General features: G+C 44.4%; 2 protein-coding genes across 2 annotated transcripts; both read left to right on the top strand.

Moving 5' to 3' along the window:
• Positions 1 to 881: 881 nt before the first annotated feature.
• asb10 (ankyrin repeat and SOCS box containing 10) lies at positions 882 to 5,433 on the top strand. Its single transcript, XM_054768020.1, has 5 exons — positions 882 to 1,300; positions 2,174 to 2,441; positions 2,509 to 3,013; positions 3,580 to 3,693; positions 3,885 to 5,433. The coding sequence occupies exons 1-5, from the start codon at positions 976 to 978 to the stop codon at positions 4,068 to 4,070; spliced, it is 1,398 nt and encodes a 465-aa protein (XP_054623995.1). The 5' UTR covers positions 882 to 975; the 3' UTR covers positions 4,071 to 5,433.
• Positions 5,434 to 5,585: 152 nt separating this feature from the next.
• Positions 5,586 to 7,996, top strand: gbx1 (gastrulation brain homeobox 1). Its single transcript, XM_054767889.1, has 2 exons — positions 5,586 to 6,562; positions 6,927 to 7,996. The coding sequence occupies exons 1-2, from the start codon at positions 6,112 to 6,114 to the stop codon at positions 7,442 to 7,444; spliced, it is 969 nt and encodes a 322-aa protein (XP_054623864.1). The 5' UTR covers positions 5,586 to 6,111; the 3' UTR covers positions 7,445 to 7,996.
• Positions 7,997 to 13,062: the final 5,066 nt, after the last annotated feature.

The raw sequence follows: 13,062 nt of genomic DNA on the forward strand, positions 1-13,062 counted from the left end.
TCTCTTGAAAAGTATGTTTTTGTCTAAAGGTGATTTTATGGTTCCTTTTTTAAGATCACATAGCCAATAGCAGGGGTGCAGCCAGGAATTCTGGGCCCCATGGATAAAAAAAAAAAAATCACACTGGGCTCCTTTTTATTATTTAATAATTACTTTTTCCCCACATGGCACCCCTGGCCAATAGCACTTGTCATAAATAAATACAAAAATGTACGATCTCACTCATACATGATCGGGATCGACAGCATGAAACCCCGATGGGAGCATCCCTCTTATCATTAATTAGTGGTGAGTACCTACGGTATACATTTTAAACTCATAAATGTGTTTAACAGGTGTATGATGCATATTGAGGACTTAAACCTGGATTGTGATTCTCGGTTGTGCTTGTTAGCTTCCTTCATCATGAGCGAATAATGGCAATTGAAGAGAGACGGGGAGGGTTCTGGAATTGAATGTTATGTAATAATTTCAGTCGCTTTTTTTGCAAATGTTGATCCAAAATTGGAGGAGAACGTCAAGGTCAAGCTGGCACAAGGGTTTGGGGGGGGAAGGAGTGAGCCATGCAGCAACATACTCCAGGCTTGCTTAGAGTGTCAAAAATAGGACATCTTTATGGGCGTATCAATTACTCGGGTTTATTTCATATTTGCGGATGGTCTGGGACAATAACCCCCGCAAATAGTGGGGATCTACTGTACACAGAGATTTTTGGGTGGTCATGATTGCAGCCAGACAGCAGGGCTTCATAGCTATCTCTGAGGGAGCCTGCAGAATGACAACACGTGAGACAAAAATAGCATTACTTGCCAGAGTGCAGGGAGGGCTTCATACCAAATATCAAAACAAGCAATGCTGAGCAGCTGGTAGGCACACTGTTGACAGTGTTCAGAGGGTGTGGAAACAAGAGCTTTCTTTTCCATTCCATTTGATTGAATTCTTCTGATTTTCCCTGAGTGAGTCAAGCTGTCCAGCATGTCGCGAAACAGCTTTGTCTTCACATCCACGGCTTTACACTCCCTTCAAGTGGATGAGGACATCCTGGAAAGACACAGGTACAAGCAGCGTTTGGCCTCCCATCACCTTCTTAGCTATAGGTTGAAGAAGGAAGCCAGCGAGAGAGTGCCACTGAGGACCAGCACGTTCCAGAAGCCGGCCGTGTGCCGAGACGTGGTTATCCAAAATGCGGTATATACGGGCGACCTGGAGGCCATGCAGCGCCTCTTTCCTCGAGGATCCACGGCCAGCCTCATCATTGAGCCGCAGGGAGGGGAGATGCGATGGGTTGGCCGGGGGGAGGGTAAGAGACATCTTGTCATCAGTCGGACTTCATTTAGGATTTTGTGGCATTTACTAATTTATGAGGATGGTGCCTTCAAGAGACTTGAATTCAATGAGTACTGACTTTACAACACAGTCATGCTGTATTTTTAGAAACAGATCACAAGGTAATATCTTTAGAAGTGGTCACATGTCTGCTATAAAATTAAACGTGTTTGCTTTGTGTTCTGGTTGCTGATCCACTGCAGGCAAAACTAACTCATTTCTTCCACCATTTGCTTACTGACTCATTTAAAGAGACTTCAAGTCCTAAATAGAGACCCTTAAAGGAACAAAACCATTACATACATTTGTAGTTCTGTATTCAATCTGTGTTTAATTGTCAGTTTAAAGCACTTGACTCACTTAACTGGTTGCTGTGTGTGCGCTACACCCATTATTGGCTGAGATCTGCACTGGCAAAGTTCAAGGGGTCATATCACATGACCTCCTCCTGAAATAGCCTCGTCTGCGCAAACAACACACACATAAGCGCACAAGCCACCCTCCGAAACCGTTGAAAAAGCTAACCAGTTAGGTCCAGTATGGCCTATACAGCACCAAAGGTCAAGTGGCACAAGCCCAAGACGTTCCGCAACGACGTGATCGCCACAGCCAAGGCCACAGGTTGCATCCTGCAGTTTTGGAACTCGCTGCTTGTAGGAGACGAGCTGACCTTGATCAGCATTGCGGATGATGATGAATACGTCTACCTGATTGATGCTATTTATGACACCAGCAACATAGAAGACTGGAAGAACTTCAGATATAACTACAGAAGCTTGAGTAGGTTTTTTTTGCACTTGTTTGCTTTCCAGACGTCAAAGTTCCCTGTCATTCGTCCTCTCTGCAGGACTTTGGTCGCTGACCTACGAGCAGGAGCTGACAACACCGCTTCACATCACAGCCGGACGAGGCTTTGCGGACTGCCTGAGGCTCCTGCTGCAACGTGGAGCCAGTATAGACCTGGCACCTGGTGGCATCACCGCCTTGCACGAATCCTGCGCCAACTGCGAGTCTGAGTGTACCAAACTGCTGCTGGTCCACGGCGCCAATGCCAACGCCGTCTCAGAGGATGGCCGCATGCCTTTGCACTTGTGCACGACACCTGAATCATTTGAGTGAGTAACGAAGACACAGAAGTACTGCAAATGTCCAGTATAGCTCTGATCAGCTCTCCACCTACAGATGTGCCAAGCATCTCCTTCAGCATGGTGGAGCCATCAATGGACGCACTGTAGATGAAGACGACACCCCTTTACATGTGGCAGCCAGGAACGGCCTGCCAAATCACGTAGAGCTTTACCTACGCTACGGAGCGGCCGTGGACAAACAGAACGATGAAGGTCTCACACCCCTGAACGCCGCCTGCTCTCAGCCGCAGGAGCTGCAGGACCTCCAACGTTACTTCAAGGTGTGCCAGCTGCTGCTGAAGGCAGGAGCTGACCTCCACACCACGGACCGAGACAAACACACCCCTCTGCACATGGCGTGTAAGAACGTCAATGCAGACTTGGTGGATCTGCTCTTGGCCAACGGGGCCTGCGTTAATAACATGGACTATGGCGGCGAAGCTCCCATGCATAACATCCTGAAGGTGGTGTGCTACAAGATCTCCCATAGTCCTGAGCGGGTTGTCCGTGCCCTGCTCAACCACGGCTCTATTCGGGTGTGGCCTGGAGCACTTCCCCTGGTAGGACTCTCAAATTAAGTTTAAAGGTGGTATGGTTCATTATAACACGCATTTCACGGAAATTTCATTGGAAAGTGTCCCAAAATGGATCCAAACTGATTCGGTGTCCCTTGATTGCCTAAATTATGAGTCTGTGATCATCCAATTGCAAATTAGCCATCAAGATGGCTAATTTTGCATAATTATCCAGCGCTGCACTTTCAGCACCTTGAGTTAGACAGTTCATTTGGTATTTCCAAGACCTGACAACTTCCCAATCCTTCTAATTTCATGACACAACATGACACCTTGCTCTCACTGCAGGAAGCAGGCTTACAGCTATGAGTGCACCCACGTCAGCCAGACAAAATGCCTGCTTCCTAATTAGGCAAGTGTTAATAGGAGATTAATTACCACTAATTGCATAATTTCCAGTTAAACCCCTGGAGGGAGCCCCAATCTGTTCATTTCACAAGTGTTTAATTACTTTATTTCTTTTGAATCCGAGCTCGCTCATGAAGTCTAGATAATAGTGAAGGTATGAATCCTCTTGCTTTTCTTTTGTGTTGTTTTTGTTGCTTTTTCAGGTTTTGAAGCACTGCTCCAAGTCGCCACGCACCATTGAAGTTCTGCTCAACGCCTACAGTCACCTCAAAGTCAACGACACCTGGGTCGAGGCTGTATCCCCTGAGGTGTTTAAGGCAAGTTTCATGAACCATTGCTTTATACTATATATTCTACTTACAACAGGGCTATTTTCACCTAAAATGTTGCATGCCAAGCTGAGCATATTTTAACAGCAACCAGACTAAAATTTGAATCAAACCAGTGGGGACTGATTTATACATTTACCATCTACTCTCTACAATTTTTGCATTTGCTCCTCAACCAGGAGCACAAGGAGTTCTACGAGTCTGTATTCTCCCTTGAACGGACTCCTCGTTCCCTGCAGCACTTGGCTCGCTTCAGACTCAGGGCCTTCCTGGAGGGTCAGCTGCAAAGTGTGGTTCCAAAACTGGACCTGCCTACCTTTCTCAAGAAGTACTTGCTCCTGGATTACAGAGGTTATGTCCACTAAAGCACTTTTAAAGCACTGAGGAAAAAGTCACCTGCTGCTAGAAAACCAATAATGCACAAGTTAAGAGATGAGTCATCGTACATTACCTCCAGCTTTTAGCACAGTTTGGGTTTTCACCACTAGAGGGAGCTACAGACTAGATGTGATGAAGTACTGGCTGTGCCGTTTCAGGTGTGTGCTGTATTCATCATTTAACAAATGCACTTGTTAGTCCATGAAGAGCGTTAGTCAGCAATCATTTTCTACTTAATAATTCTATAGAATTAATGTGAATGTGAACACACGTGTCCCACTTTGAGGTTGCCTAATAATTCCCGGCCATATATGATTGTAACTTTTATATAGTATGTTACTTATTTTCAGGAAAAATACACCCTTTTGGACAGTTTAATGCACTTGTTTTCCGTTTCATTTTTTTTTTTAAGTTTCGGGCAAAATGGGATTGTGCTCAAAACAGCTCAAGCTCAAAATATTTACAGCTGTATACAGATATGTCTCAGTAATATGTATATTTTTAAAGTAAAATACACATTTATTTTTGAAAAAGTTATTTTAAAAAAAAGTTGCAGCATATTTTTATAAGTATCTGGCAACTTAAATGATCATGTGACAAATGTGATTATTTTTTCCCACTTTGCTCAAATTTGACGGGTTTGTCTTCTTCTTATTATCATAATTAGATTATTATTAATTATTAATTCGATTATATAATAATAATTTTACAACAAAAATCAGTTGTCTTTTGAAACTGTGAAAACAAATGTATATTCAGTAGCACCACATAAAAAGAGAATCCCTAATACAAAACGAGTGCATCTCAGCATGTCCTCAGCGGAGAGGTGCTGCTGAAGTCACATGATGTGATGCTCAGCATTCGGCTGGCCTTGGCCCTCCACCGCTAATCAGGGTGGGTTGTGATATTATGTTGATGTCTTCAGTGCAATCAGACGAGACGTTGGAGGAGAGCTTGGCCACCCCGGACTCAATAGGGCTAATCATCAGCTCCCATGGCCATTTACTAGATAAAATGATCTGTCATTAAACCCATGCTTAAAGATGAAAGAACACAACACAAGAGCAGATGTAAAAAAAAAAAGTCTTCTTTTGGTTCATTTAACAGATAAAATTAGGTGAAAGTTGAGCGTACCGATTGAAATGAAGTCACTTGAAATCTTCAGCCCCCCTCCCTAATTTGACTTTGGCTATAGAACATGTTGCAAACCCACGCTGCAGTTGACCTGGCATACACGCCTTTTATGTGAATCTAATTTTCCCAAAGTATCTCTCTCTAGGGGACAATTGTTGCAGCACTTCTTTATCCGGGGCCAAACACATTGTTTTGGGGCCCCGGAGAATAGGCCTGAGAGCGATCGAGGGAGGGAGGAGTGGAGGAGTGGGGTGGGGGACATCTGCCTTTCCTCCCCTCCAGACTCTTGATGCCAATGGGGGGGCAAACAGCTCCAAAAAGGCGGCGTTGTTTTGAATCCAGAGTAATTGCTAATCATCAATCAAAATTAATAATAGCTGATTGGCTTGGTGTGGTCGATGGTGATAGAAGGGGAAGGACTGGAGCAGTCTGTCTATGGTGGAAAAAAAGGAGGGGGGGGGGAGTCCCTACTGGGAAACGACCGCCTCTCAGGACAGCCAAAAAGTCAGAGGGTGAATAAGGAAATGAAGCGTAATTTGAGGAAGATGGATGAGCCCCCAGGGACCCCCACACCCCCTTTCATGCCTCTTGTATTGCACATGATAACCAATGCGCGCTCACCCTCCCTCTGTCCCCCTCTCTCTCTTTGCGCGCTCACATCACAGAGGGAGGAGTTGCCAAGAGGTATAGAACCAAGCAGCGTGTGTTTATGTGTCAGTGTGGGACAAATAAGAGGGGGACAAAGGGGGTGTAACGGTGTGAGGGACACAAGCGGACTGCAGGTCTCCAAATATTACCAAGTGTTCCACTTCCGGGGATGCGGCTCAGGATTCTACTGCACCGAAAAGTTTGAGCTTTTTTGGAGAAGAAAAACAGGGGAGTTTGCATGCAAAGATGCAAAGACCAGGAGGGCAAGGGACTGCGTTTTCTATCGATTCCCTCATAGGGACCCCCCAGCCCAGACCGGGACACCTGCTCTACACGGGCTACCCGATGTTCATGCCCTACAGACCTCTGGTCATTCCACAGGCGTTAACGCACTCGCCTCTATCCTCCGGGATACCTCCACTGGCGCCTCTGGCTTCCTTCGCAGGCCGTCTCACTAACACCTTCTGCGCCAGTTTGGGACAAGGTGTGCCCTCCATGGTGGCTCTTACCACCACCATGCCCAGCTTCTCGGATCCGCCGGACACTTTTTACCCGCCCCAAGAGCTGCCGGGCCCGCGTCTGAGCGCCGCTGAGCCCGGGGGGAGGAGGCAGGAGAGCCCACATTCGGAAGAGCTGCACAGCCGGGAAAAAGGCTCCGAGTTGCTCAACTTCTCGGAAAGTTTTCAGACGATATCAGGTAAAAAAAAACCAAATCTTTTTCCATAAATGATGTGATTATTGAAAAAAGTGACTCGAAGGTGTTCGTGAAAGCGTAGCACTTGTGCGTAAAAGTGGGAGTGCACTTTTTAAATAAATGTTTATTAAAATTAAATATTTGGTTGGACCTGATAGACGACACAATAGTTTAGCCCATTTTTAGGTATGCAAAAGTTTAAAAAAATAGTAATACATATCGATTAAGAGAGAGGCCTTCGGTGTATGTATGGGATGCGAATAATTGCCAATTGCACAAAAATGTCTGAAAGTATTTTAAAAATTGCACTTTTTGTTCACAAAACTGCACATTTTTACAACTTTTAACTGTAGAATCTTTTTTTTAGGCGAGACCAAACTGTACAGTTCAGACGACGAGAAACTGGACCTCAAGTCTTCAGAGACCGTGTGCAGTGACCGGGAGGACAGTTCCGTGGACAGCGAGAACGAGAGCTTCTCAGACGGCAACACCTGCGCGGCCCTATCCCAGAAAGGCAAGTTGAAAGTGGGACCCCACGACGTGCTCCCGGCCGGTGGCTCCTCGGCTGGGAAGAGCCGGAGGAGACGAACCGCTTTCACCAGCGAGCAGCTGCTGGAACTGGAGAAGGAGTTCCACTGCAAAAAGTACCTTTCTCTCACCGAACGCTCGCAGATTGCGCATGCGCTCAAACTGAGCGAGGTCCAGGTGAAGATCTGGTTCCAGAACCGCAGGGCCAAGTGGAAACGGATCAAGGCCGGCAACGTCAACAACCGCTCCGGGGAGCCTGTGAGGAACCCCAAAATAGTGGTGCCCATCCCGGTACACGTCAATAGGTTCGCCGTGAGAAGCCAGCACCAGCAAATAGAACAAGGAACCAGGCCGTGAAACGCTCTTGAAAAGGATAGAAATTACAAAAATATGAAACACTTAATAATTAAAGCGACTCCAGCATGAGGCACAAACTGGAAGAGGATCCGGTGACTCCATGAACAAGACTGAGCATTATTTGGAAATATGCTGTCACTTTTATTTATTGATTTGTGAATATGTACATAATTAACAAGAAAAAAGTACAAATGGGCACTATGGGAAGAGTCTTTTTTTTAGTATTTATATGTCAGGCCAAAACCTTGTGTTGGTTGCATGTCCTTTTCTCATTTAGTGCAGTCTTTTTTTTTGGAATGTTTATTTTGGTTTGGTGTTTTGTACAATTTGTTTGCATGTAAGACAGTTTTGTTTGAAAGAACCGCGATGACCAAACAAGGGACAAGTGTAAACTATATTGACCTAATAAATCGCTTTATATATGAAATGTTGGTTTTGACATTTAATGTTATTGTTTGAAGTTGTGTGTTAAGGGATTTTTTTTTTATGAAAGGCCATAACCCATTTAATCTTTTACATAAAAACAACGCAAATAGAACAAACATTTATACTTTTTAGATGTTAAATAAATACAATACAGTACAAAATGTATTAATTGTTAAATGTATATAAAAACATCAAGTACCCTTCATGTTACTTTTTTTTTTACCCTGGAAATCGGAAATGTAGGTTAATTGAATAATTGATTTTTAGTGATTGATTGTGTCGATTGACTGATCACCTTTAAATTAATCAACTTTACCATCAGTCACTACTGTGAGGTTGGGGGGGAGGGGGGCCATCAAAAAATAAATATGCTAATTTAACATTCTTAAGTGATAGCTTGGATTCATGTTTTGCTTTGAAGTGGTTGAAATAGTGAAGCGCTTTCAGCATTTAACTGCTGGGTTGTGTTGACATTTTTTATAATGGTGATTTGTGGAAAAGAAAACAGCTTAGCCGGCCTGGTGAGATGGCTGCAAAAGAATAATGCCAATGAATACACACTGTAAAATATATTTTTTTTATTTACGTCTGGAAAAGTTCCGCCACACCGCGAACAAAAACCTATTCTGACTGCAGTTTATCAAAAGTGTACGTATCGAATATACTGTATGTAACCACATCCAGTGAGAGGAAAGGGAAGCAGGTGAAGGGCCTTTGGTGTTTTATGCTAACTTCATTTTCCTGTGAACGTTCTCCAGAAAAAGCTCAAACTGGAATCATTTCACTTCATAATTTCCTTTTCCCCCCAAACACTCAAACCTCCAGCGCTGCTCGTGTTACTGCAGCACCTGTTGAAGATCCCTCAAATATGTATTAGTTGAATATATCATGCAATATCAATATTGATACAGAATTTGGTTATCCTCGCATTTGAATGTCTAATGCATCACATTCCCTTTGACCTGTGATGGTGTTGACTTTCCAGCTCATGACACTGACATGGCGATTCAATTGACGGCCTTCGGAAAGGAGCGCTACAACTTTTTATTATCCCAGGAGCTGATTAATAGATGCTTCATTCCACAACGCTGTGCCAGTGTCACTGCTATTTTGGAGAGGACGCGGTGACAGGGAGAGTCGTTAACCTCGTTATCCCATTTCACATTGACTGCAAACCTGGCATTTTTACACCTTTTTTAAAAATGTTGCTAATGTGTATAAAAAAAAAAAAAAAAAAAAGAACCGAGACAGATTGAGAGGAACAGAGTGGACTCTCAGTTTCCTGCCGTTTGGAGGTTTCAGAAGCATCCTTTAAATCTTCACGTGTGTCAAAGCTGACCTTCGTCTGTGTCGCTGTTCTTAAACAGTGTCGGCAAGAAATGTGGAGACGACGTCTATCCGCAAATTTTGTACCTTCTCTTGGAGGTCGTATAACAAGACCATTTCCAACTGTTTATACAACACACACACAAAATGGGGGTGGACAAAGTAAACCTAACGAAGCCCCTTTCACACTTTCTGTAAAAGCCGGCATTTTTCTGTGTTGGACACAGAATGAGGTGACAAAGTCAATCCGGCAATTTTTACCTGTCATGTCAGGTAATATCAGAAGCAGGGATATTCAGTGATGGAAGGACCGGGCTGTGAAGTTTAACATGCAAGGCTGGCATTTTTCCTTGCCACTGTCCTGCGTAAATGGCACTGACGACAGAAGTGTTCAACCTTCAGTGTTTTCCATGTTGATGTCCTGCATAAACGGCTTCATTCACACTGCCTGTACAAGTTGTCTTTTCCCCCATTTTGCTGTCCTGTATAAACAGCACTAATATGAAGTTGACCGGGCAATTTTCCAGCTGGGGGTAGTGTCCGAGCTGTAACCGAGGTGGAACACTATCTGTGTCGAAAAGTATTCCACAATGTCGGGACAGGGGTGTGAAGTTTAACACCCCAGACCGACTTCTTCCTCCCTGTTGTGCTGAAACCAATTGTCGTTGTCTGACAAGTATTTTTACGTCACTCCAGATGCTGCTGCATCCAATTATCTCATTGCTGTGTGAAAGCACACACAGCTGTGGCAATATCTTTATGGCACAGGCAAATCTATGCCGAATCTTGTGTTACGGCAATTTTGCATGATTTCTGTGTGAAAAGAGAGCCTTTTATAGAGCCTCTATTATACGTGAAGGATGGATAAATCCATTAACGTCCTCCGGTGAAGTCTTGAGTGGACACTGGTGTGTCATTTGAGTAACAAATGGAAACATCATAAATTCTTCCTAGCTTTGGTGTAAAAATAAAACCACCTGGCGAGCGACGTGGAGGCCTGAGTGGTGGGTGCGTGGCATCTACACTCCACTGATGTATGGGCAGATGCATCAAATCTCCCAAGATAAACAAGCGCTGGGTTTCATCAGGGCCATCATAGCTTTAATTTGGCTGCCTAATGAGTCAGATCCAGTGGCGGAGATAAGAGTTGTCAGAGGCTTGGCTCTAATGAATTTCTTGCCACTTGTAATCAAGGTTGCCTGTCTGGGGGGGGTGAGGGGGGGATGATTAATGGAACCCTGGAGGATTCCCTCGGCCCTCAGCCTTCATTACAGCTAATGCATTCTCAGGCAAATTAACAGAGAAATGCTGGCAAAAGCCAACGGGGGGAAAGCAAGGAAAGGCAAAGGGAACGCGGCCGGGTGATGCCAACGTTCATGTCCGACAAAGCCAGGAGAGAGAGAGAGAGAGAGAGAGGAAATGTGGCAAATGGAGGCATGAGGGGGGGACTGATCACATGATGATGGAGCTGCAATTGATGAATAGATGTTGAGGTGTAGCAGGTCCAGGGGGGGATGCAGGGAGAACATAATTACTAGTTAAAGAGGTTAAAAGGATGTAACAGGAAGCAAATGTCTATGTAATGTAGCATATGCAAATGAGACAGCTCATTAGGCAAACCTCTGCTCACTGCCTCTTTAATACAACATTTATGTTATGATGCTGGATGCTTAGAAAAAGGGGGATAAAATGAGACATCCATCAGCCTCAGAGACACCTCTGCAATGTAGCAGGTGATTTGTCTGAGAGGAGGTGGGCGGCACACAGACCTCCTTGTTGTTTAGTAGTCCTTTTAACCAAACACACAAAATCACTTTGCAACATGGCTGATCAGTGTTGGCTGATAATTAGTCACGTCAAGTTTAAAACGTACGGCGGCTGCCGGGGGCAAACGTGTAGCAACATCCAAGCGCTCCGAACAGATGAAAAAACCAAACGCACACACAAACACCTTAAAACTGCAAGATCAAAATAAAAAATGCTGCAAATGCCGAGAACACACACAAACCCCCTAAAACAACGGCAGGAGAGAAAATGCTGCAACTTCACAGAACAAAACATAAGTTTGCCAGGCTAGCAGGAGAGCCAGACCCGAAGGTTGTCCACCTCTAAGAAGATGAGCAGGATGCCCAGAAGAAAGTTGGCTGACTTTTGAAGAGGCGGATTGAAAAGTACCCTTTTCTTAGTCTTTGTTTAACTCTTGTTTGCATGGGTCTCATTTTCAACGCTTACATTAACTGCGTAAGTTGGTTTCTTTATAATATTGTAAAATATTATGACCAAATGCTTTTTGAGTGATCTTATTTTTGCTCTCTTCACAACTGAAGAAATGTTTAGTACTTGAGGTTTCATTTGTTTTCTTTATTTATTTTTTTTAAATACAGTAGACGCCCCTACAATGTAAATAATCCGTTCCGAGAACGTTTATGTTATAGGGTTTTTACGTTATACGAAGCGTAAAATACATGTAAATAGCCTAATCTGTTCCAAGATCTTCCCAAACTCACCCCTTTGGGCCTTCAAAATATTCAAGAAGAGATTTCAATGCGTGCGAACTACTTTAAGGGCGACTACGATGAGGAAGGGAGGTTGAAGGTAGAAGCCTGTCTCTCACACAAACTCACCTACGCGCTGTATAAATCAGCCAATGAGATGACAGCGTAGGCGGTGCCCCGATAATCAGCCAATGAGAGCGTGAAGCGTCAGAAGGCGTCACCAAGTGTGCTCTGTTAGTCATGGAAAATGTTTCCCTCTCTCTGCCGTGCGAGCTATTCAAATTGAATTTCTAAACTTGCACCGACTTGACGCTTTACGTTATATGGAATTTCTTCCGTAATACGATACAAAAACTTTACATAAATTCTTTACGTTCAGTGGAATTTACGTAAAAGGAGGTTTACGTTATACGAGGTACTATACTGTACACTCAACAGAAATATAAACACAACACTTGGCTTTGCTCCTATCTTTCATGAGCTGAACCCCTAAAAGGTTTTCTATGTAAACAAAAGGCCAATTTCCATCACAGATTGTGCCCAAATCGGCGTAAATCTGTGAGCACTTCAACTCTGCCGAGATAATCTCCTCACAGGTGCCTCACAGGTGTGGCATATCAAGATGCTGATTAGACAGCATGATTATCGCACAAGTCTGCCTTAGGCTGGTCACAATAAAAGGCCACTCCAAAATGTGCTTTTTTTTTATCGTACAGCACAATGCCACAAATATGCTAAGGTGTTGCGGGAGGGTGTAATAGGAATGCTGACTGCAGGAATGTCCACCAGAGCTGTTACCCATGAATTGAATGTTCATTTCTCGACCATAAAACGTCTCCAAAGGCGTTTCAGCCTCACAACCGCAGACCGTGTGTAACCACACCAGCCCCGGACCTCCTCATCCAATATTGGCTGAAACGAGCCACCAGGACAGCTGTTGCAACAAACGCTTTGCATAACCAAAGAACTTCTGCACAAACTGTCAGACAGCGTCTCAGGGAAGCATGCTCATCGTCCTCATTGGGGTCTTGACCTGACTGCAGTTAGTCGTCACCACCGATTTGAGTGGGCAAATACTGCCATTAGATGTCATGTGGCACTACGGAGAGGTGAATGAATCCTGGTTTTCACCGTACAGGGCAGATGGCAGACACCGCGTATGGTGTCGTGTGGGTGAGCGGTCTGCTGATGTCGACGTTGTGGATGGAGTGACCTGCAGTGGGGTTATGGACAATGAAGGCAGGTGTGTCTTATTGATGGCATTTAAAATGCCCAGATCTTGAGGACCGTTGTTGCGTCATTCATCCATTCATCCACGACCATCACCTCATGTTGCAGGATGATAATGCATGGCCCCATGTTGCAAGGATC

The sequence above is a fragment of the Dunckerocampus dactyliophorus genome, chromosome 2 (assembly GCF_027744805.1).
Source record: "Dunckerocampus dactyliophorus isolate RoL2022-P2 chromosome 2, RoL_Ddac_1.1, whole genome shotgun sequence".
In the NCBI taxonomy this organism is placed as follows: domain Eukaryota; kingdom Metazoa; phylum Chordata; class Actinopteri; order Syngnathiformes; family Syngnathidae; genus Dunckerocampus; species Dunckerocampus dactyliophorus.

Excerpts from the sequence above, each read along its gene's own strand:
- asb10 (XM_054768020.1), top strand. The coding sequence starts at position 976 with ATGTCGCGAAACAGCTTTGTCTTCACATCCACGGCTTTACACTCCCTT. Across the intron at positions 1,301-2,173 it reads ATGGGTTGGCCGGGGGGAGG|GACTTTGGTCGCTGACCTAC; the intron begins GTAAGAGACATC and ends TCCTCTCTGCAG. Across the intron at positions 2,442-2,508 it reads ACGACACCTGAATCATTTGA|ATGTGCCAAGCATCTCCTTC; the intron begins GTGAGTAACGAA and ends CTCCACCTACAG.
- gbx1 (XM_054767889.1), top strand. The coding sequence starts at position 6,112 with ATGCAAAGACCAGGAGGGCAAGGGACTGCGTTTTCTATCGATTCCCTC. Across the intron at positions 6,563-6,926 it reads AAGTTTTCAGACGATATCAG|GCGAGACCAAACTGTACAGT; the intron begins GTAAAAAAAAAC and ends TCTTTTTTTTAG.